The sequence below is a fragment of the Myripristis murdjan genome, chromosome 20 (genome assembly GCF_902150065.1).
Source record: "Myripristis murdjan chromosome 20, fMyrMur1.1, whole genome shotgun sequence".
Lineage (NCBI taxonomy): Eukaryota > Metazoa > Chordata > Actinopteri > Holocentriformes > Holocentridae > Myripristis > Myripristis murdjan.
The window spans coordinates 10,795,336-10,818,543 of NC_043999.1; the positions used below are offsets into that span (position 1 = coordinate 10,795,336).

Genomic DNA, 23,208 nt, shown 5'->3' on the forward strand with positions numbered 1-23,208 from the left:
GATTTGCTTTCAAAGGACTGAATTCTCTGTTTTACTTTAGTTTCAAGAAAACTGTTAGGTGATTGGACAGTTTTGGACTCCGGACATGTTTGTGTTTCTGTTTTCTCCTCCAAACACCCCACCTTCTCTGTCACAGTGATCACATCACCATTCGTTTCTGACTTCCCAGACATACCACTCTCTGTTCCCGCTCGAGGTAATGCTTCCGCTTTTTGGCTTTGTTCGTCTGGGTAGACAGTGGGGTTAAGATGAGCTTTCTCCAGCCAGTTCTCTACATATTCATTAATAACAGAGGTGGAGGAGTTGAAAGCAGGCAGCGACATGCTTTCGCTGACATCATAGGGCTCCTTTTCGCTCTTTCTCTCCAAATGCATCGATTCCTGCCGTGTCAGTATTCCCCTTGGTTGACTTACTTCAGTGGGTGGAACATCTAACCTGCTCTTTTCAAAAGAAATTGTCTCATTTGTATTTTCTTTCTCTGGTGATGATATATTTGGGTCTTTGATGGCACATTTTACTGTGCCATCTGTCACATCTGTAACACCCCCATCCTCGTTTTTTGTTGGTTTCTTTTTAAGCTTAATCATGCTTTTTACAGGTTTTGGTTTATATCCATAAATTCTCTTAATGAGCCCAGCACTGGAAAAAGTTTTTGCCCTCTTGTGATTCTCGGGCACCTCTGCAATATTTTCTTTTTGTCTTTTCCCTGGTGACATAATCCGAGGAGCATGTTTTGTCAGCACTTTGGGTTTTGAGTATGTCCTCTTTGATTTATTGGCCACTCTTTGTTGCTGTGTAACTTTCCCCGACTCTGACAACAACTGAGAGGAATCTTTGCCAGTTGTAGGCTCAGGGAAATGTTGTTTCTGTATGTGTGGTGACATGTAGTCCGCACCAGTATTCACTGATGGCACGGTTAAATCAGATGTTACTGACATGCTCTCAGCCCTCCAGATGCTGACGGACTCAGAGGCTGTTGAGGGTCTTCCACGCTCAGTTTCAAAATCATTATTGAAGGAATACCGCGCTGTATCTGAGGTAGCCGGCCTGCCATAAAGAATCCCAGTCATAGACACACCCTGTGCAAGAAAGTGACTGTTTGCATGGAAATTGTCCCGGCAGGTCTGCTGTTCATATATGTGTAATACAGTTTCACTGACCTCCTCCCCACTCTCTTCAAATTGTAGGATGTCAGCCACCTCTGTTGATGTGAATGTGGTTAAATTTCTAGTGAGAGAGTCCATCCTTCTGGGTTTGGGCACCGGTCTCGTGCTACTCTGCTTCACCATGCAATACTGTTCGGTCATGGCTCCGCTCTCAGTCTCTTCTCTGTACATGTAGGAGCCAACCACACCTTCCTGAATCTCCTCTGCTGTCACTGACGTTATACTCTCCACAGATGCTTGCTTCTTTCTAACTTGCCTGGGTCCTGGGGTGGGAGCCCTCCTTGGGGACGCCATATCCACCTGGACTTTGACATTATCCTCCTCATCACCATTCTCACTGGCAACTCCATTATCCAGTGACGGTGGATCATTGTCGTCATCATCGTCATCTTTAGGTTTTTTCCAGTGCATGCTGTCTGTGGAGGATGCGGGGTTTTGTGAATCCACTGGGCTGGAATTAAGAGAGCTGTTCTGCTCAAGCTGAGGTTCAGGGTCAGGTAAATGGGTTGTATTAAACTGATTGGCTACACTGGTCCTGCTCAGGGTGGTTGTCCAATGGACAGTTTCCTCCTCTTTAATTGTGAGTCGCACCCTCATCTCCACTGTCATGCTGCCATCTTGGTTCACCCGAAAAGACTTCTCGATGTCATCATCAGTGGGCAGAAAGCCCTCGTGCCCTTCAGTTCCATAACCAAGGCAGGTGTCCCCCTCCGTTTGTGCTACAGACTCCAGCGTGCGGCCTGGTTCCAGTTCCATAGAGTCTGTCGGGTTACTGGGGAAGTCGCATAAACTTCCAGTGATGGAGTTTTGTATCCGATTCACAATGTATCTCTCAGAAGACAGGGAGAAATTCCTTGACTTAGAAGCACGGGAGATGGACTTCTTTTTACCTTTTGAGTCCAATGTCCCAAAGGTGTGGGAAAATCAAGTTGTTGAAAAACAATCAAGCACAAATGTCCCCAGATTTAAGTCAGTGATATTTCAGGTTGAAGAGAATATCCAGGCAGCATGAGGAGAAAAGAAAGAGAGAAAAAAATTAGAAAAGACAGTGATAATGATAGTGATAGCACCACAAGAATGACTATCCACTGCTCATAATGCACAGCAGCCGGCAGCCATGTAGTTAGTGTATGTAGGTCATCTGCAGCATTATGCATGACATTGTTGCCTCAGCACTTTGCCACTCTTCATCCCATCACAGCAGGTAGATTACTGGCAGACAGACGGTGGCACTGAAGGTGCAATACATGCAAAGGTCTATTGGACTGGCACATATGACATAACTGTATTAAGTGGGAGCAGTTGGCAGAATACATGCATATACATGCATATGCTTGTACATTTACGAATATAACAGACAATGCACAGAGATTACAAAAAAAAAAATGCAGACTCTTGAATAGACTTACGGTGTATTGCCTTTAGTCTTCTCGGACCCATTCGACGGCTGGACAGCCGTGTTGAAGAAGGTGATTTCTGTGTATTATAACTTGCATACTTGAAAGGTTCCCTTCCTGCAGCCACTACAGCCCCAGAGCACAATATCAAGGCTGGGAGGCCGTCAACCTGCATAGGACAGAATAATAAGGGGATGTTTCACTGTCACTGACTTGAACTGTGTTAGCACAGCAAGAAAACACTGGAAAATGACAAAATTAACCTTTATTATAAGTATATCACTGTCAGTGGGACACTTCCAAAGGTAATATGCATGAAAGGTATATTAAAAAGTCTAAATTGGATGTAATGTTTGTTCAAATGGCATCTCACTATGTCAATAGGCTCTCAACTTACAGTAGATCCTTGGCCTAAAGCCTTACAATGCAGTATCCCAGAATGCCATTCCAGGTATTAGGATGAGGTGCCAAAGAAGCTTATCACTTTCCCTCCTCATGTGACAGTTATTTACAGTCCAGTTTCTAAGTCACTCCATAATGGGTCAATAAATATGTTGCCAACCACCAGAATACTATAGACTTGTGAGATGGGTGTTTAAGCCTCAATCATATTGTTATTTATCATATCAGTTATGAAGGGATGCATGAATTCATGAAAATAATCTCCAGTTGTGACTAAAACCATCAGTCTTCCTTGCTTCTGTATTTAGAAAAATGTTACAAATACATCAGCCTTCATGTATGTACAAATATAGGCGTTCACAGTTTAATTAAGAATGTATTATTGCATCTAATGCATTGCCTATGTATGGTGATGTGAACCCTGTGTGTACTCTTAGATTACAGATTTGGCCTTAATTTGTGAGAGCCTTTGAGAAAGTGAAAGTCTGTGTTGGATTGATCATTTTGACAGGGATTTTGGATGGGAGTTTTCAATTCATTTTGTTTTTTTTTGCTGGGATTATTTATATATTGTAGACTGGTTATTTCTTCACTTGTCTACGTCGTCCTTGGAAAATAAAATGATAAGAATGGATGCATCAGTCTGTGGGGACAAAAGAAAACACTCACACGTCTTCCATCAGGGGTGTATAACTTCACCACATGGAACTGCATCAGCTCTGTCATATACTCCAGCAGTGACTCAAAGGTGGGGGTCGTCCTCTTCTGCAGTATCACAGTGTATTTTACAGCAGGGTCACCATTGCGAAAAACTGTCAGCTTCTTTGGTGTGCGCACAACCACAGGCTCGTGCTTGTTGGTGGCTCGGCCAGCGTGAAGCCTGGCCAGCTGCACGGCTTGGCGACGGGCAGTAACAGGCCTGGCATGGTACCACGGTGGCATCTTCCTTCTGGCCAAGGCCAGATTGATAGGTTTCACCTTCCTGCTGTCAGAGCAGATATAGGACTTCCCATCCTCAAGCTCATCCAAAGTGTGGACTGGATGGACACCTCGAGGGGTGGTGATGTTCCTCACCCCAAATGGAAGGGGGACCTTCTTCGACAGACTGTCCAGGAGGGCATCGAAGGATTTAAATGTGCGGTTGTTGATGACCATGCGCAGACCGCTGAACTGAGGGTCTCCGCTCTTGTAGAAACAGACCCGCTTAGACGGACAGAGGTCAGTGAGGAACGGGTGGCGTGTGGTGCCAAAGGTGTGCCGGCTCCCTGATAACTGGTCAGGGGCAAAACCCTGAATCCCCCTTTCATTCATCATGGCTCACCGGCTGTAAAGAGAGAGATACAGCATTACAAATTGTACAGATATTAAAAAATCAGAGACATTCAGCAGGAACATACAGAATCCTCTAGATTTCAGTTTTTTATTTACTAGTAGATTTAAATCCAGGATGTAGCATACACACAGTTTATACAAATGGTTGAATAGATGACACAGTAATGATAGTGACTGATAAAATAAAATAATCCTCCCAAAGAATGGAGATCTCTTTTGTGTTTTGTTCACCTTTACTTACATGAAGAAGAAAAAAAATAGAGTCAGAGTCTCAATACATGGCTGATATGTTAAATCTATAAATATATAAAAGACTGAACACATTGCTTATGTCAGAGACATAATTGTGATAATTGTGTCTTACAGGAAATTGAAGGGTCAATGAACAAAACAGATAACCCACTAACCCATCTTATTTGTGACTGGCATACTTGTTTACAGCTGCATGACATATGTTGTTTACTTCATACGACTGAGACTATCAGGTCACACAGTCTGACGTCCATGGGTTGTTTGCCATATTCAGTTACTTGATTACCAGGATTTAAGCAACATCATAAAACAAAGTTACTGGCAAATGATAGGGACTGGAACAATTAGCAGAATATTCTTTATGGTTCGTATTAATTTCTTTTAGCCTAATTTTTAAAAAATTATATATTTATATATGCATACAATTTTCTACCACATTTCAGGATCATACTATTAAAAACATGGCACCTACTCAAAAATTGACTGTGGATATAAAAATTATATTAATAAACTGTTTCTAATATTTAGAAACACTTGTTTAATAAATGTTTACATTATTGTGCATGTGCCTTCATTATTGAGATATTGCGTTATGAATTAAAGGGTGCTTTCTTTAAATAAAAATGAATAGATTTTGTTAATTAAGCCTTTTATTTCATGAAAGGTTTAGATTAATTATCTCAAAGCTCATTTTAGTTATTTGTCATTGTATTAAGATTTGAATACAAAATACTGTTTTATATATTTGTATATTTAGGACAAAATAATTTACTAATTGTTGGTGACCTAAAAACACAATAACAATGCAATTAACAATTAACAATGCAAAAGTAATGCACAACTAGCCTCTGGACCTTAACCTGGATTCAATAAATATCAGCAAATAAATTAAACAAATTAAATGACAAAACAAAACATAAATTTCAATTTAACCATGTGAGAATTCAAAATGAACTTACCTATGTCAGCATCATAAAATTCCCAAATGTTTGGAAAGTATCCTGAAAATGTTATCCGGCACTCTGCATGTTCACTGCTGTTGAACCAACTGCACAGCAACAGTTTATTTCGGGAGGCACCATCCTGGTTAATTTGCTTAATCTTTGCTCAAAGTTAATCTCCACTACAACTGTAGTGCGTGAAAATCCTCTTCAGAAAGGTGTGTCAGATGCACGCAGGGCCGCTATAGCAGGCCAATAACACCAGTGCACCTGGGATTTATTACTTTTTATATTGTATTAAATAGGCTTCAATCCCTATATTTCCATTGAAACATTTCTCAGGGATGTATTTTAAATGGTAGGAGTTTTTTTTTAACTAAACAATGGAGGTTTAATTTCCCAGAGAGACAAAACTCACAGTGACACACAACTGTAAAATAAGCAATAAAACAAGACTAAGTGAATTAATCATAAAACTGTCCATAAAAAGTCCTGAAATTGTTTGAGGCTTTTAGTAACACCCAGCATCCTCTAGTTCTAAAACCAAACCAAACCAAATTGAATTAACTGTACCGTCTGTCGTGTTATATTTGGGACTCACAGTACATACCTGTTGTACAAGAGTGTATTTTTTTAAACCTGTAAAATGAAAGCAGGTTTCTCCAGCTTGACCAATGGCAGCAGATGGTAAATTGGTAAGTGGTGGTAATTTTCGTGCGGGGTTGTAATCTCATTGAGAACTTCTTTACATAATAAGGATTAAGGGGCTCCTCATTCGCAGGACCCTCAGAGAAGAGCATTTTGTTTTTGGTGAAACTTTCCTTCCGTTAATTTATAAGAAAATTAGATGAATGTCAACTGGAGGATGTCAGTTTTTTCTTTTGATAATTTGCTTCATGTTTGTTTCACCTGAATACATGGGTATCAATATACATAAATACATGTAAAAAAAAAATAAATAAATAAAAAGAAAGAAAGAAAGAAAAAAGAAAGTGAAATGTATACTGACAACATGAATGTTCCTTTAACTCTGAACTCGTTTAAGGACATTTTCATGTTTTAAAATAGTACTGCGTATAGAGAGACAGGCAGGTTCAGGAGCGTAGTAGAGTCCAGTAGATTAGGCTGTGCGGTATTACGAGGGTTATTAGCTGGTCATGTTACTATCACTACCGAGTTATGTAACAGCACCCAAAACTGTGCTGAACTGAGGCTATTTATATAGAGGCAAGGATTAGCCTGCAAGGGATGACTTCATTCCACAGTGAACCTAAAGGGTGAAGGTAACAAAAAAGACAAAGGAATAAAGAAAAGTTTTAATAAAGAAAAAGCTTAAAGTGCTGTCAGATCTACAATAGTAAAAAATATCTCAGGTGTGTGTGTGTATGAAAGAGGCAGAGACAGCTACAGTGTGTGTGTGTGTGTGTGTGTGTGTGTGTAGGAAAGAATTCCTGCTGAGTCTGACCAGACAGAGATGGAGGAATTCAGGAATGCCCCAGCAGGCTCCCATGCGCCGAGCCCATGACCTGTTCCCAAAACAACACCGAGCACAAAAATGTGAAAAATCCTTAAAAGGAAGCCGGGGTGAACAATGGAGGAAGCCCTCAGAGTAAACAGGTAGGCCTGAAGCCTGCATGCCCCTCATTCCAGCCCTTCTACTGCAGAGATAAGAGAGCAGCAGATGTTGAAATCTAGGGGGTAAAAACGGGTGGTCACACAGATAGAGCAGCACAGATCCTGTCGCGCTCTTGCCAAACATACCCCGGTTCATACTGAAAATAGGCCCGGGCTGGAGCTGTGCACTCAAAGCGGCATGACAGGTAATAGCAACAAACGTCTGAACTTCCATTTGTCGCAAAGCCTTCCCCGTCACAGAGTTATAACGAACCAGCTGGTGATATGAATACTGTTATTTTTCCTTCACATGATTACACATGAAATCACACGTCGCCATGACAGAGATATCTGTCTCGGCGTTCCGGGTGCATTGCCACCCCTAACACACTCTATTTATAAGCCCTAGCGCCTATACTGCAACTAATTGGCGCCAAGTTAGATTCAAACCTATGCTGTTAATGGGAAAAAATGTGTGATATGTTTTGGCCCTTGTCCCCTTTCTATATTTGGCCTAGTGTCCTCTATGCAGCTGCTCCACCAGATCTGTCTGCCTGTGCTCCCATCAAACACCTCTCTCTACTCTGCATATATTGCCTCAATTCGAGAGTATATGAAGCATCTCGTGTCAGCTCCGGCTCAAAGGGGCAGAACTGCATCGGCGACGACGGAGAAAATACCACCAGTTTGCTCTGATGTTCTGCGATATCTCCTCCTCTGCGGTATCGTTTGTACCACAATGCCCGGCTCCTTTTGTGCGGTTCACATTCCAAGCATTGCAGCTGTCAAGAATCCAATTATAAGTAATACAGCTGCACTGTTTTTGAAAATTGACTTAATTAAGAGCCAAGCAGCTGATTAAGTTCTCTGCTGAGATCTTCCCAGCAAAGGTAATCTGTTTGGAGCTCTTCTGGCAACGCAAAACGATTCATTATTCCCCAATAACTTTTTAATGTGTACGGTAGTGGTGTAAATTCCATTTGTCCTCAGGGGAGAGTCGAGTCTAAAGTGAAAAATGCAGCCTGACCAAAGTGAAAAAATATGCTTGCTATTCAAAATTCCATTCCAGTGACATTATGGGTTTCTGGCTTACATCTTTTCTTCCCCTCTGAACTTCCAGTGGAATTCCCAGTTTTTGAATGAATGTCTGCCAAACAGGACTCGTAAGGTCACCCCACCTTCCCCTCCCCTCCCGTCCCCGCCCCGCCAACCCCACACACGCACCAGTCAGAGGTCCCCACCCCATCCATTTTGAGCACTCTGTATCAGCTGTGCCAAGCTTTTAATCTGCCTGGTGACATCCCAGTGTTTCCTGCATGGGACAGAGAGGCAGATAAGCTCGCTCCTCTGTGCAGTAAATCACTCCGCGCTCCCACTCATTCGCCGATATGATCATTATTCAATTAGGCTGCTCACAATTCTTGTTAATTGCAATCAGACGATTAGGGTGTTTTCATATATACTCGTTTTTTTTTTTTTTTCTTAAATAAACAGTCCTTTTAATAGCATCTGCTATAACTGGTCACCTCTTTGGCACTGCAGCGCGGCACACGGCTTGGCAATGCCCTGTCTTGCCTCATGCCTGTGTATTACCAAGATGTATCAACAAAATAATAACAGAGTAAATAAATTTACTGCAGCATATACATAGTGTGCAGACTCTATGATCATTTTGACATGCTGTGTCTTTGGTCCTGCAGCCCACAGTTGTTTTTGGATGTGCGTGCTTTCCTGGACTTTTCTAAGAAGTAGCAACAGCCACTTAACAATAATCCACTAAATACTGATATAAGACTGATATGTACAGAATGTGGCTTCCTACATCCTCCAGGGGCTTGTGGCAGCCAGAGTCCTCCTGACCAAAGGGCTCAGCGCCACATGGCTGTTAGCTTTGGAGGGCACGGGCGGAGGGCCAGTCTGCTGACGGGACAACCTGGCTATACGCAGCCCAGATAGCGTCCCAGGGTGAAGAGTGATTTATCCGTCTGTGCTCGCCTCAGACAACCTTCCTCTGATTAAGGGTTAGAGACTCAGCGAGGGAGCAGCCAGGCCTGGAGTGAGGTGGGCCAGACGCTGGCATCCTGACCGCCACGAAAATGGACTTTCCAGACTCTGCAAACATGTGGACATGGACGTGCACGTTTACTGATGGGCATATACACAGGAATGTGCACGTACTCACTATTCCTCATCTCTCTCTCTCTCTCTCTAACACACACACACACACACACACATATAAAAACGCGCATACACACACACAGCCAAGACCCAGCCTTATTGGGTTGGCCTTGACATTTTCTCAACCCAACAAAAAAAGGATGTAGTGAATCTCAGTCCCCTACTGTTTGACTTGTCTCTGCGGCCTATTAAAGATCAGTATTCCTGATGTGCAGGGTTCAAAAACAGGACATTGCCGCCTTTGGTGTTAGTGGATGTGACGTCTGTTGTGTACATTTACAGCAGTATAAGACAGCTCAGCCACTAAATTATATACAGTAACAAATCACACAAAAATGCACTTAAATTTACTACAAAAGTAATAATGCAAAGATTTGCGTCTTGTTGCATGAAAACATGACATCTTTGCATGTACTACATGATTATAATATGATACTTTATTAACCCATGTTAATAAGCATGTTTGTTGTTGTTTGTTTTTTGGCTTTCCTCACTCCAAATGGAGGTCAGACGTCGGGTTCGGCCACAGAGCAGCACTGCTGGAGCTGGTAGGGATTCAATGTCTTGCTCAAGGACACTTCAGCAGGGGGCATCCAGGTTGAAGGACGGTCCCTCCTCTCACTGCACCACCCCACTGCCTCATTTGAAATGTACACATTTCATAATTTGCATCATTTACATAATTTCTCATTGCGATATTTACTGAGGCTGCTCCCAAGATGGTAATTCACAGATTTTCACTCGCCCAAAAAAGAAGCAGTTGGAAATACTTTCCCAGCTGCTGGGGGAAATAAATGCTAATCAGTGCAGATTAAAATTTCAACAGTGCACCGTAAACTGTCTGCACGACTATCCTTAGCTTGTGCATGAATATTACAAGCATAATCTAGATCTGATTTTTACAGTCTCTACAATAGTCAGTGAAAAGGGGACAAAACCTGGAAATGTAGTCAGTGGTTTTAGACAAGACAGAACTATACAATATTTACTGGACTTTATTCCCCATTTCCATGAACTGTTTGCAGCTCTGTGACTCCAGGACAGTGGGTTTGGATTAATCTGAGTGTAAGACCACAGGAAGAGGGAGTTGTCTTTTAGTAAATACTACTACAAATTTCTGGGACCCATCGGGCTCTGATCAGACAGTGTTCAGAAGCTGCCAGGTCATGAATTAAACACACCGACACACACACACACACACACACACACACACACACACACACACACACACACACACACACACACACACACACACGCCTCACTAAATATCTCAGATATTCCATCAGTATGAACACAGGCATGGAGCTCTGAGGGAAGCATCAAGAAAAGCTGATTTATAAGACGAGGAAAAGTTTGTAAAGCTTTAATTGATAGTTATTGAACATCATGACCATTACACATGTATCATCAGTACATTATTATTACACACAAGTCCATCAGAAAATGTCATAATATAGCACCCTAAGAATGCACCATGAAACTGGTGTGAGAAAGTTATGAGGAAATATATTTAACCTATATTTATGTTATTTATAAGTTTGTCCAAATTATAAGCACATAATAATTTGCACATCGTAATTTGCATTACAGTAAAATTACCTCAAAATTATCAGAGAAAATGTCATAATGGACTATGAGTTTGGGTAACCAGATTATGAGGCTATTAAAATATTTATACACTACATATTTTTATTTTCATATTTATATGTTTATGAGAAAACAAATTTATCATGAGCCTTTTATTAGTGTGCCACAATGTTTTATTCAAGTAATTAATGAGCTCATATTTGTATCTTAAGTGACATCAAATGATGTATTGATGACAATATTGATCTACTGATGACAAAATTGGTGATCTATAGCGCTGACAACAAAATAACAAGCATTTACATTTACATTTAAATGCCTTGTTATTGGCCAACACAGCACACTGACCTCTAATGACCTCAACTTCAACATGTTTCTGAAGCATGACGGTGAACTCAGAAATTTCCGGATACTCGTGATGAAAAAATGTTGTGCTTGAAATGTGTTTATGATCACTCATGTTGTGTTACAATCAAAAAGATGCTGTTTTTACTACAAAGGAAGTGATAATAATGACAAAAGAGTGTTGGCCTGAAGCACCAGTGTTTGCGTGACCACAAGATGACTTCTGTCAGGGATTACGGGGCCGAGCCGGCCCCCCTCACCTGGACCCATATGGGACTCCCAGCAGGCTCACGTGTCTGGACTTTCCCTCACCCGCTCACCTCTTCCCAAGGACTCTGGAATGCCCTGCTTCTGTAAATCCCAACCCAGAAGTGAAAAGTTTCTAATTACAACCACGTACGCCCCCCCACTCTGCATCTACACGGCATGAGTACGGCAGGATTTACCAAATTATTCCCCGTGTGGCTGCAGCAGCAGAGCAGAAACGCACCGCACACAAGAAGCTAGACACTGCATCATTACACTAATTACTATTTCTTAAACACACACAATTTGTCATCCAGTGTTCTTATTTTTGTCCATAAATTATGCAGACATCTCCTAGTATAACAGTTATTTGTTTCTGAAGGGGATTTTTGTGTAATAACATTTTCAGGATTTTGACTGACTTTGACAATGTGATTGTGTGCACTTACATTTGATTTGGAGGATAAGCAATGCTATGAGCAAGAAAATGATGTGAATGACCTAGAAATGATCTCTGATGCACAAAAAACAAACAAACAAATAAAAAAATAATTAAATAAAATAACTCTTGTCCTTGTAACACCTGATAAAAGTGAAAAGTAAAAAGTGAAGGATAATGTAACTTTTAAAAATGTGATAAAACATGTTGGTGAAATACACTTCCAAACTTATTTTGTATTCATTTCAAGTCATATTCATTATTTATTCTTTATTCTTTATTTTATTATTGTTAATTAAATAACTAGCTAATTATTGTTAATGTAATCATATTATTACATCTGTCAGCCATTGTGATATGATACAGGGTGAAGCATTTTTAACTGATGATGTAATAACAATATTGACCAACAAGTAACAGCATGTAAGAATAATAACAATGTAGCTAATAATGTAATTTATTACATTGTTAAGCAATATTATTGTTTCATCATCAGCTACAAAAAAGGTTTTATGAAGTCACAATGCCTGACAGTAATAATGTGATATTTTTACATTATCAGAGAATTTTATTGTTTAAACAGATTTTTATCACATTTTCAACTCATTACAGAGGCTTTATCACATTTTGACAGGTTGTATTTTTACCTGTGAGTTATCAGACTATATCATGGGTAGGTGCAGGCCCTCACCTCACCTGTGCAGCTTTACATAGCACTGTGCACAGCTGACCCCTAGTGGTGTCAACTGGAAATGCAACTGACAGCCTGTGGGAGACCAGCTCGCTCAGAAATGTTCAGATGGAGAACACACTCACATTAAATCACATTTTTTGTGTTCTTATAAAGTTCTTATGAAGCAGACAGGTCTGCCGGTGTTGTGATTGTGTTATTCATGACTGACTGGCCCGAGCGGGCGGAGCGGGCCAGCCGGAGAGGAGACGGGGCCTGTGGAGCGAGGAGCACGTCGTCAGCAGCCGGGGAACTGGAAGTGGACTGTTTGCTATTTCAGTGGAAATGTGTTTGATTTTTGTTTGAAGTTCATAGCCCAATAACACAAGCATACATCCACTTCCTGAGTAAAAGACAGCCTCTGTTGTAATCAGAGTGCGATTGATGGGCTTTTGTGTTGTTGTACAAATGTAACAAATGAAAAAGAAACATATGTGACTGCTCTGCTCTGTTTACGCTGTTGATCCTGTTAATAAAAAAATCTCAAGTTATTTATTTATGATGATTATACAACTGCAATGAAACGTTATTCAATTATTTACTGAGATAAAGACATAAACGATACAATAAGTAAATGTTTTCTCAAGTGTAAATAAGGGGGGAAAAAGTGTGAGCAAAGACACACACACACACACACACACACACACACACAATGAAACAACAAAGGCAGCTGCCCCAGGTCATGACACTCTGCCCTCTACCCCTTTATTTAGACTATATTTTCATGTATTTTTATTTTTTAGGAAATCCTACCGGCGGTCCCAAAATGGACAGAGTGGTGTGAATTTAACAGAGAATGGTTTCCTCTTGGATGGAGGATGTTCCCAGCCAATCTTTCATGGATGGAGCAAACAGGAGTCCTCGGAACAAGGAAGTGGGAACAGGTGCTCTCAGGAAGATTCAAAGATTGACAGAAAAAAAAAAGCACAAACAGACAATGGTCCACATTTATCTTGTCAGCTGTGCCTCTGAGTATTTTTTTGTATTATCAAATGCATCTAAAATTACCATACGTGATCACATTTTTACAAATTATAAAATATTACATTTACTGTATCATCTAATTAATATAATATGTTAATATGTTAACACTTTTTCCTGAAATATTAATACAAATACCCTTTTATTTATTATCCCAAGTTGCCAGCTATAAGTCATAGTATTTATCACTATAGCGAGTCATCAGGCCTTCATTTAAATTTGCTAAATTAGTCCTACTTTACTCTTTTACTGGTAATGACAAACCTAATCCTGTAGAAAATTAGTCACTAATGTTGCTATGTTGTTGTGTTAGTCACAGTGCTGTCATGAACAGATTCTACAGTACCTTGCCCTGCAGTGCCAAGCAGCATGGCTCATTCTTTCCTCAAGTTTTCCCTAAAGAGGGAGGTCTGCGTCCAGCAGGGACTCCTGCAACGAAAAGATACGGGACTCAGATATGAGTATGAGGGCAAAGTGTGGGTGTAGACTGAAGTCTTATTTCCCCGTGCCCCCACCTTTCAGTCCTCCTAAAGAAAAACACAGTGGAAAGGAAACTGACTGCTGATGTAGTCATTTTCGACTCACTGCCCGCCTGGACGCGAGCTAAAAATTGTCCTGAATGCCATGAGGGGATTCAGACAGGAGAATGGAGAGCCGAGCTGATCAGAAGAGCCCTGGAAGTTAGTCAACTCTCTGAGTCAATCCCCGACTGTGAGGCAAATGTGCCAGCCCTGAAAAATGCCCTCACACCCTCAACAACAGCGTTAAAGTCAGACACTATCCTCTGTTTGGATTTTATTCACCTTTACTACAACTAATCTAATTATCCTATTATATCAACAGCATGCTTATTCTTGATTTGCAAAATAAAGATTTGTACTAAATTTTCCATCGGAAATTCCAAATGAGGCTGCATCCTGAAGAGTGAAAAGAAGATGGGAGGACTAAAAAAGGAGTAAAAATCATAGCTGTGACAACATTTAATCATCCTGTTCTGCCGGCAGCATGTTCATTCACTCATTTTAAAACCAAAATAAAGAACTGTACAAGATTTTCCATCAGAAAGTCCAAAGGAGGCCACATATCAAAGAGTGAGAAGAACTTACAAGGACTGAAAAGGAGTGCAGATGCAAAGCAAAGTGTTGTTGCACATTAAATTATACCGTAGCAAAGTCCCATGCAATAAAAATACATCACACACTGTAAATCAGTTTTGACATCCAATACATTTTGATATCCAGGGAAAAGAAAAGGCGGGACCATTCATGTTTTCTAAATTTCGCCCGCCCTCTAATAGTGAGTTATAAACTCTCCTGCAAGGCTCGCAAATAAAACTATTGAGTAAGAGCGTTGAGTACAGATTGACCAGATCTGTCAAACTATATATAGTGGGAGCACAACTGGACGGTGGTCTGACAGGCAGGGACCATAAAAGCGATCAGGCCAGAGAGGAACAGCATATGCCTGGGATTATGAGCCACCCTCGAGCCCCAGCCCTGCTTTAGACGAGGAACACACCCTCTCCTGCAGCTGTCTCACATACTGTATATGCAATCCACTATCAATGACTTAATCAGCTGGGTCCCTCACAGCCTCTCTCTCCTTTATTTCTCTCTCTCTCTCTGAGATTGAACAGCCAAAATATTGAGTGAGCACGCCTCCACTAGAATATTTTGTGTGTGAGTGTGTGTGTGTGTGTGTGTGTCTCCCTGGGTGGCACTCATAATGACACACACTGGATTTCAAACAAAGGTTCCGATTTTCAGATTCTGATCTTGACGCTGTGGATATGTTTTTTTTGTTGTCATAGCAACCCAAGACGGGGCCTGCACTGTTGGCTAGAAATCTTAAGACATCACAATTCATCATATTGTAATTCTTGCCATGGAAAAAAAAAAAAAAAAAAAAGATATGTTGATATTGAAGTTTGATATTGCATTATATACTTTACAAAACATTAGGAGCATTGAGTTGCTGCCCCTTTTTGCACAATGCACACCTCAGTTGTCTCAGAATATATTAAAAATATACATCTTTAACTATTTTCGCCTGTAAATCTCCTTCTTTCTGATTGGTATAGATTTAATAAATCAATAAGGGAAAAGGTTCTTTTAAATATAAATAAATGAATATTTCCTTTGCCTTTAAACTGGGAGTCACCTCATAAAAAGAATAAAGTGTCCCCAGTGTTTTCTATATTCAGCACATGTTTGATAATAGCACCACTTCTGCAATTGTCAGTGAGTGAATAAAATGTCTAATTAAGCTGCAGCATGTTTGCGTCTCAGCCGGTCAGATAAAGCTGATCTTGATAATTTGTTGCAGGGTGAACATAATGAAGCACTGGTGGCTGTGGCTCGGCGGAGCTGTGTTTGTCGCTGTGTTTGTGAAAGGCAGCTACCTGAGATGAGATTAGAGCAGTGCCATGATTAAGTGCTTCTGTGTTAATGTAGCCAGCCGTCCCGCTGTAATCTCTGACTGCCTCGCTGCAGACTGCTGGCAGCGAGGCCTGAGGACACACACACACACACCCACACCCACACACGCACGCACACACACACACACACACACACACACACACACACACACATGAACACACACACCATCGCAGCAACAGGAACACCATGAAAGCCCTGATTTCCTAGGCTTTGAGCAGCTCTCTCTCTCTCTCTCTCTCTCTTTGCTATAAACCAGTGTCTTCCTTTTATCTGGGAACATCTTGGCAGGATGTTTTTGGATGCAAACACGTATCTGCAAAAAAATGATTACGTTTGAAGGAATGAAAATAGGGGGGAAAAACAAACTTAATGCCTATTTTCTCATTTTCTAACCCCTCTCCACTTTGGGTTTTTAACAGGATTTGAGGACCCTAAGCTCGCAAGATGTACCTCAAACCTCATCACAAAACACTATATATTCATTACAGAAACATGCTGCAACCCGATTTTCATGAGTAAATAGTTCAAAACCACAGAAAACAAAACAGAGGACTTAAATCACCATGTAAATCCATGTACATTTCAAATTGCTCTGTTAAATCCTGTTGGTCCCCTAGATGGGGTCATCATTGTTTCGCGGCCAAGCTTTGTTCAAAGCCACAGAACTTTATTTTAAATTCTTGTGGGGGGCCCTGAGGTTGCCGAAGAGCCCAAATATGTCCTGCTGAATTATAGGAAAGTGTCTCTAAAATGATGCACAACACATAGATATTTCCTATTTGGTGTAATGGTGCAGACATAAAACAATGGTATATTAGGTTTGAATATTTCACTCAGTATAAGTGTGATTCAATGAAACATTGTAACCGACAGATACAGAAAATGTGTGTTAGTGTTGTACAATCTGGGAAAAAAAAACTTTCTAGCACTGATGGGAAAATTTAAGGGACGATCAGAGTTTAAGGGGGTTAAAAAAACAACAAAAAAGTTGGTGTTATTATTATTTTGCCAAACTATTTATTGTCTGATGATTTGTGAATGTAAATGTGCCTTTAACAACTTACTTTTTTCTGTCTTCCTATTTCTTTAAGATGAAATTTGGAATGACAAATTAAGTCAGTGATCTTTTCCTTATCCATTAGTCCAGATCAATTAGCGGGTGGAGATAATATCAGGGCTGATGTGGGGGTCTGCCCCTCCTAAGTCTAGGCAGGTGACCCCCACCCACCCTGCTGATGCCCCCGGGGATGGTGGTCTGAGCCTGTTATTATGCACCCATTAGCTGTAACAACAGAGAGGATAAACCTGCCACTCAGCTGCAGACTGAATTTAAACACATTCACAGCAATTACAGTGGATTCCCTTGCACGGCCCAGAGGGAAGCATGTCACTTCAGGGGAAAGGGAAGCAGAAGAAGGTAACAACCAATTCGGCTGAATTTGTTTGGGTGTGGACGGCACACAGTCACAGACGCCCTGTGGTCGCATGCAAAGTGTCTCAGTCACTGTTAACATCAGTGTTTAGATCTGAATGGGTTAATTTATATGTTAATGCAGTTTCTATATCACCAGGAGTGAAGAACTTAATATTTTGAACAATTTGAGAGTGGAGTTTCTGTTTTTGTTTTTTATACACTAAAACTAACTACAACTGACATCACCATTAAGACCGTGGGAAGGATAAGTAATATTTACCTCGAGATCCAACCTCTGCTTCTGCCTACATAAGACATAATTTCAAAACATTCAGCATGAACAAAGCACATGAATATACACCTCTGGAACATGTTTCCTCTGAAGTGCTAAAAATGGATCGTGGGGTCAGGGTGACTGACCCCTCAGAGAAGAACCTCTTCCTTTTAAAAAAGGAAAAAAAATCTCTATTTATAAAACGGTACCCTTTCTCAGCTATAAATACACCTAAATCAGTCTCAGAGTCTGGTCTGCCCTCTTAAAGGTGTTTACCCGATATATGTGGTACAGAACAACAAAGCTGGCTGGATATATCACGATGAGTGTTTAAAATATATCTTCTGTTTTGACTGAATTAAACTGTGTTTTACAGGACAAAATGAAACCCAATGTAATTTATCCACCTAACTCCACATCCTATTTATGCATATTTAGAGGCTGGATATTTATGTATGTTGATGTTCAGCTATACAAATACACAAAATAAAGTGTCGCTATTGTTTAGAGGAGGTGTAGTACAGTTTTAATGGCCACTACCATTAATCAAACTGAATCATTTTGAGTCAGGACGTCCGGAGCATAAACTGCGCTCCCTTGCTGCGAAAACAAGGCGCCATATGCATTGCAGACAGTGAAATTACCTCTCCTGTATCCAGGCCAGGAAGTGGGGTCAGAGACCTTTACGGTGGACAGAGCCCGCTCCGCTTCCAGGTGACCAACTCTGCTGCCATGAGCCCATTCAAGTTCATGTGGTAGTAAAAATAATCAAAATCACACAGATATTGCAGTGTAATATAGATCACACATTGAATCAACAGTAATGTTTTTGTCCCAAGTAGAAAATTTTCTGAAAAGTGAGTATCTGCTCGAACAATACTCAATTTTTTTGTTTTATTATTATTATTATTATTATTATTATTATTATTATTATAGCTATTATTATTAAATAATGACACAATAACAGTGTCTTCTTTTGGATGTTTACGTCCTCTGTGGATATAACCTTTAAAAAATAAATAAGTAAAGCTCTCAAATAATATAAACAGAGTTTTTGAGTCTAAATCCACTCTTACTAGAAAGAGAGATATTTATCCAATGTTGTCATAAATTTAAAAAAATGCACTCAATGCTGAGTCTATTTTCAAAAATTTATTTCTCAAAAGTGCAAAAGTATAAAACACCTACAGTATATACATAAACTTTAAAATAGTGACTGTACAATATTTATTTATCACAAAATGTATTCATATTCCTGCAAGAGAGAGACGGGGAAAAGTTAAAACCAGTGTTCAAATCAAATATTCTATGGCTTTCTATAAGTTTTTAAACAATTTCAGAGAGATAACATTGATCTTCTCCAAAGCTACATTATAAAATGGGCTCTCTGTGTCAGTAGGAGCAGAATTGAAAACAAAAACAAACAAACAGAAAACACAGTCTTTATTCAGATTTAGAGACAAAGATCTGAGGTCAGGTCACGGCTGCAGAGGCAGCAGGGCAGCAGGCTGGGACGAGGTTAGGAGTTGTTGTAGTTACAGTAATATACAGCCGTGCTGGCGTCTGACAGCACTGATGATATGAGGCTCTCAGGTCCTTGCATGCTGGCCTCGTGCGGCCCGTACGGCAGGCCTGTCATGTCCACACGCGCCGAGGATGAACTCAAATACTGCTCAAACTCACTGCGGTCCACCTCAGCCAGCAGCTCGGAGTGGTGCATCTGCTCCACGCTGTCTGCAGGATGGGGGTGAGAGTCAGGCGGAGGGGAGAGCTGTCCTGCACCGTGGCTGCCGTGCCGTTTGGGATGACTGGGGTTGCAGTGCTGGGTGTAATACATGGCCAGAGGGTTGGGACATCCCATGTAGGAGGGGGGCAGGGCCGCGGCAGATGGAGGAGCCTGCTCTGGGGCCGAGGTTAGGTGTCTGTGCAGGACGGGGTTGCTGTGATGGGTGGAATGGGGTTCCTGGGGCGCGTACTCTGCCGCCTGGGAGTGGTAAGAGTACGCAGGCATCATGTGGCAGTCCTCCTGCGAATGTGGAGGGAAGAACATGGAGTCTGACTCCACGGCGTCCAGCGGGGAGGTATCAGGGGTGGGGAGGCTGTAGGTTTCATATGAGGGGCCTCCATGAGCCTGGGCATCACGGTAATGGCTGAGGGATTGCGGGGGCAGCTGGAAGCCGTGCTCATGGTAGCCCAGGCCCAGGCTCTCCATGCACACCCTGCCATCCCCGGCCATCGACGAGGCCTGGTGGTCGGACACACCATGGACCAGAAAGCCAGAGTCGAGCCTCTTAATCCTCTTCACCTGCTTCCTCCGCCGGGGCCGGTACTTGTAGTTGGGGTGATCCTGCATGTGCTGAACCCGCAGCCGCTCAGCCTCCTCCACAAAGGGCCGCTTCTCTGTTACAGGAAGGGCTTTCCACGATTTCCCTGTAGGTCAAGAGCAGAGAGCACATCAGAGATACGCCAGCAGATACGCAGCCTGGTGATGCTCTCAAAAATAGCTCATTGCCATTTTAGGGGGCGTCCGGGATTTCAAAGTAATATTTCTAGCTTGACTCTAGTAGAGCAACTTTTGTACAGCAGCATCACATAATGCTCCATTACTGTAACTTTTATAAACTAAAATTGTAGGGTTTATATCACTGAGGCCATTAGCAGATTATCAACCACTGCTGGAATTAGACAGAAAATAATTAAACTAACAAAAAGAAACTAACTAACTTCACAACGAGAAAAAAAAAAGAAAAAAATGATTATCACTATTTTATACCTTGCATTGGTCTGCAGTTTTAAAACATTTTGGTAAGCAGATGAGCAACATGACATTGACTGATGCATGCCCCCGTTAAAAAAAAAAAAATAAAAAATACAAGTGCTTACCCAACATTTTGCTCAGCTCCGCGTTGTGCAGGTCTGGGTTTTGCTGTGCCAGTCTTTTGCGCTCATCCTTTGCCCAGACCATAAACGCGTTCATGGGCCGTCGGATCCGGGGCTCGCTCTTCCCGCGATTCTGGTTGCCGGAGCCGGACGCACAGGGCTCGCTTTTGACTTTGGTGTCCCCAAGAGGACTGAGAGGGTCGGCCCACTGGCAGTGTCCCATACCAGGCATCATGACTGACATCGTACACCTTGCCTGGGTCTGATCGTCGCTGGCGTACCCCGCATCGGGACTACTCATCTCTGTCCAGCTGCGAGATATGCAGAGCCACCGGGCAGCGCGCACAGGCAGAAACACTCAACCACTAATCACTGCCTACAGATATCTATTTTTCAAAAAAATGAAAGAAATCAAGCCAAGGTTAAATGTCTCGGGTTTTCAGAGTACAATAGAAAACAATTGGTCACATCCATTCGCCAGCTCTTGTTGCCACAGCACGGAAAGATAGCGACAACTCACAGTTGAGTCTGAAGGTTGATGCGCTATAAACGCACAGGCAACCAATCACCATGTGGTGGGAGTGCCCACTACTACAAAGGTGTAAAAAAGTTGAGAGCACCCCGCCTTCGACCCTTGTTTGGAACGAGACCCTCCGAGGGGAGACACTGCATTATTTCTGCCATGATGCACAACTCTACATAATAAGAACAGCTTGTCCTGATATGAACCGATTTTAAATTAAATTGCATTCATCCTATAGAGCTGGAACACGACGCTTTGCACTATCGCGTTGATTCGGACAGCCGCGGTCCCGATGGTTTGTTTCAGTTTTAATTCTCACCTCTGCATTAGACAGTCAGTGATGTTCAGACAGCAATACACGTGAACACTTGTCTGTGTATTGGGCGGGTAGCAGTGTTAAAATCTTGAATATCAGGTTTACGCGTGGAGATAATGGTCCCCTCATTCACAACTTGACGCATCGTCTCGGTAGAGTGGGGCTTAATGAGAGGAGCTGGACAAAAGGCGCTAATTGAGGGTTTAAATGCCTTATTGTGAGACGGAAATGCACCATAAACAAAAATCGAGATTGCTTAAATAAACATCCATTCCAAATCTTTGAGACGAGAGCCCCCCCTGATATCTACAGAAAGTTTTCTGTCTCGGACTGCGACGTTCTGCTGTCAAATCACTTTCTCCAAATGTGAATAGGCCTGCGCTTCCTTTAACAAGTCCTTTGTGAACGGCTAAAACGTAAATAAATCCGTCTGGGATGTAAATGAGCCAAATAAACTGATCAAGCAAAAGCTTTGAAGCACATTTGCACTCATGTAAATGGCAGACACATGAAAGAAAGGGAGAATAAATAAATAAATAAATAAATAAATGAATAAATAAATAAATAAATAAATAAATAAATGTCGTCTTATCTTATCCTTATGTGGCCCCAGTGAGATAATCTTGCGTGGCAAAGTCTGCTTTTGGTGGGATAATATCAAAACAAAAGAAAAGGAAACTGACAATTGAAAATGTGATTGTGCTACAAGGTGAAATTGCATGGCAATGGGAGAGATAAATAAGTAATCAAACTACTTAATTAATTAATTAATTAATTAATACAAGCCAAAAGTCACTTTGCATCCAGTCCATGTTTGACTTTCTCTGCTATTTCCCCTATTTCAGCATTTTAAGGTGCATTTCACTCACACTACATTTGAACTCTGTTTTGTTTCAACTGTTTCACCATTATTTTTACTCCGTTAGATGTTCATTCAGTTCATTATGTTGTTGATAATAATTAGTTTTGAGTTAAATTTATAATAAGCCTGTTTTCTAGATTTCTCCCACAATACCCGTCCACGAGATTTGAGGCTTCGCTGCTTCACTGAGCTCGAAACTCCTGGTGTGTCTCTGAGCAGCATTCAGCACCACATGGATTACAAGTCCATCATAGCATCCTCCAGTAGAGAGATTCAAACTCTATTAACTCTGATTATGTGTGCGACTTTTAGTTTTCTGCAGATCTGATCTGAGATATCTGTGAGATTGTGTTTGTAGTAACTTGGCCTTGTTTTGGGAGGAGGTGTCCTTTTCACCTCGCGCCCTGGCCAGCTTGAGGACAGTGAAAGGTTAGAGCAACCTGTCGCGCCCACTCCTATTCCCGATGATCCTAACTTGGTGTGTTTGCATAGTGGAGAATGAAGCCCTGTCTGTGGTCAGAAACCCAAACATCACCCACAGGCTGCAGGGGTTCTTATCAGTGCCAGCAGACCTTAGCCTGTCAGCTCCGTCTTTTCTTCTTTGCCTGTCCCATCACGCTGTGGAATACCGTCTGGTGCTGCATGTCAGGCCAGAGCCTTTCCTCTGACATGTCAAAAAGAGCTGACAGAAATATGAGAGATGCTTATGCAACCTTTTTGTGCCCTGTGCAGATACTAGCAGATACTCCAGAGCACACTGGGTGACCCTCTGAGGGTTGGCGGGGGGCAGGAGGGTGCTGGAGGGGCAGGAGGGGGTCTAGTTCTGCCCCAGCCCAGGACTGGGACAGGATCTGGCCTATAATACTGTCATCATCTATTTTACCACTGATG

General features: G+C 41.6%; 2 protein-coding genes across 2 annotated transcripts; both read right to left on the bottom strand.

The window, feature by feature from the left end:
* Positions 1 to 1,008: 1,008 nt before the first annotated feature.
* LOC115379220 (oxygen-regulated protein 1-like) lies at positions 1,009 to 5,603 on the bottom strand. Its single transcript, XM_030079941.1, has 5 exons — positions 5,509 to 5,603; positions 3,635 to 4,289; positions 2,560 to 2,732; positions 1,161 to 1,995; positions 1,009 to 1,047 (listed from the first exon to the last, which is right to left on the bottom strand). Exons 2-5 carry the CDS (start codon positions 4,277 to 4,279, stop codon positions 1,009 to 1,011), a joined length of 1,692 nt encoding a protein of 563 aa, XP_029935801.1. The 5' UTR covers positions 4,280 to 4,289; positions 5,509 to 5,603.
* Positions 5,604 to 19,162: 13,559 nt separating this feature from the next.
* On the bottom strand, positions 19,163 to 21,130 carry sox17 (SRY-box transcription factor 17). Its single transcript, XM_030078794.1, has 2 exons — positions 20,620 to 21,130; positions 19,163 to 20,166 (listed from the first exon to the last, which is right to left on the bottom strand). The coding sequence occupies exons 1-2, from the start codon at positions 20,915 to 20,917 to the stop codon at positions 19,256 to 19,258; spliced, it is 1,209 nt and encodes a 402-aa protein (XP_029934654.1). The 5' UTR covers positions 20,918 to 21,130; the 3' UTR covers positions 19,163 to 19,255.
* Between the last annotated feature and the right edge of the window lie 2,078 nt (positions 21,131 to 23,208).

Excerpts from the sequence above, each read along its gene's own strand:
- LOC115379220 (XM_030079941.1), bottom strand. The coding sequence starts at position 4,279 with ATGATGAATGAAAGGGGGATTCAGGGTTTTGCCCCTGACCAGTTATCA. Across the intron at positions 1,996-2,559 it reads CACCGTAAGTCTATTCAAGA|ATACATTGTGAATCGGATAC; the intron begins GTCTGCATTTTT and ends GTCTTCTGAGAG. Across the intron at positions 1,048-1,160 it reads TTGAAGAGAGTGGGGAGGAG|GCCGGCTACCTCAGATACAG; the intron begins GTCAGTGAAACT and ends TCTTTATGGCAG.
- sox17 (XM_030078794.1), bottom strand. The coding sequence starts at position 20,917 with ATGAGTAGTCCCGATGCGGGGTACGCCAGCGACGATCAGACCCAGGCA. Across the intron at positions 20,167-20,619 it reads GGAGCTGAGCAAAATGTTGG|GGAAATCGTGGAAAGCCCTT; the intron begins GTAAGCACTTGT and ends CTTGACCTACAG.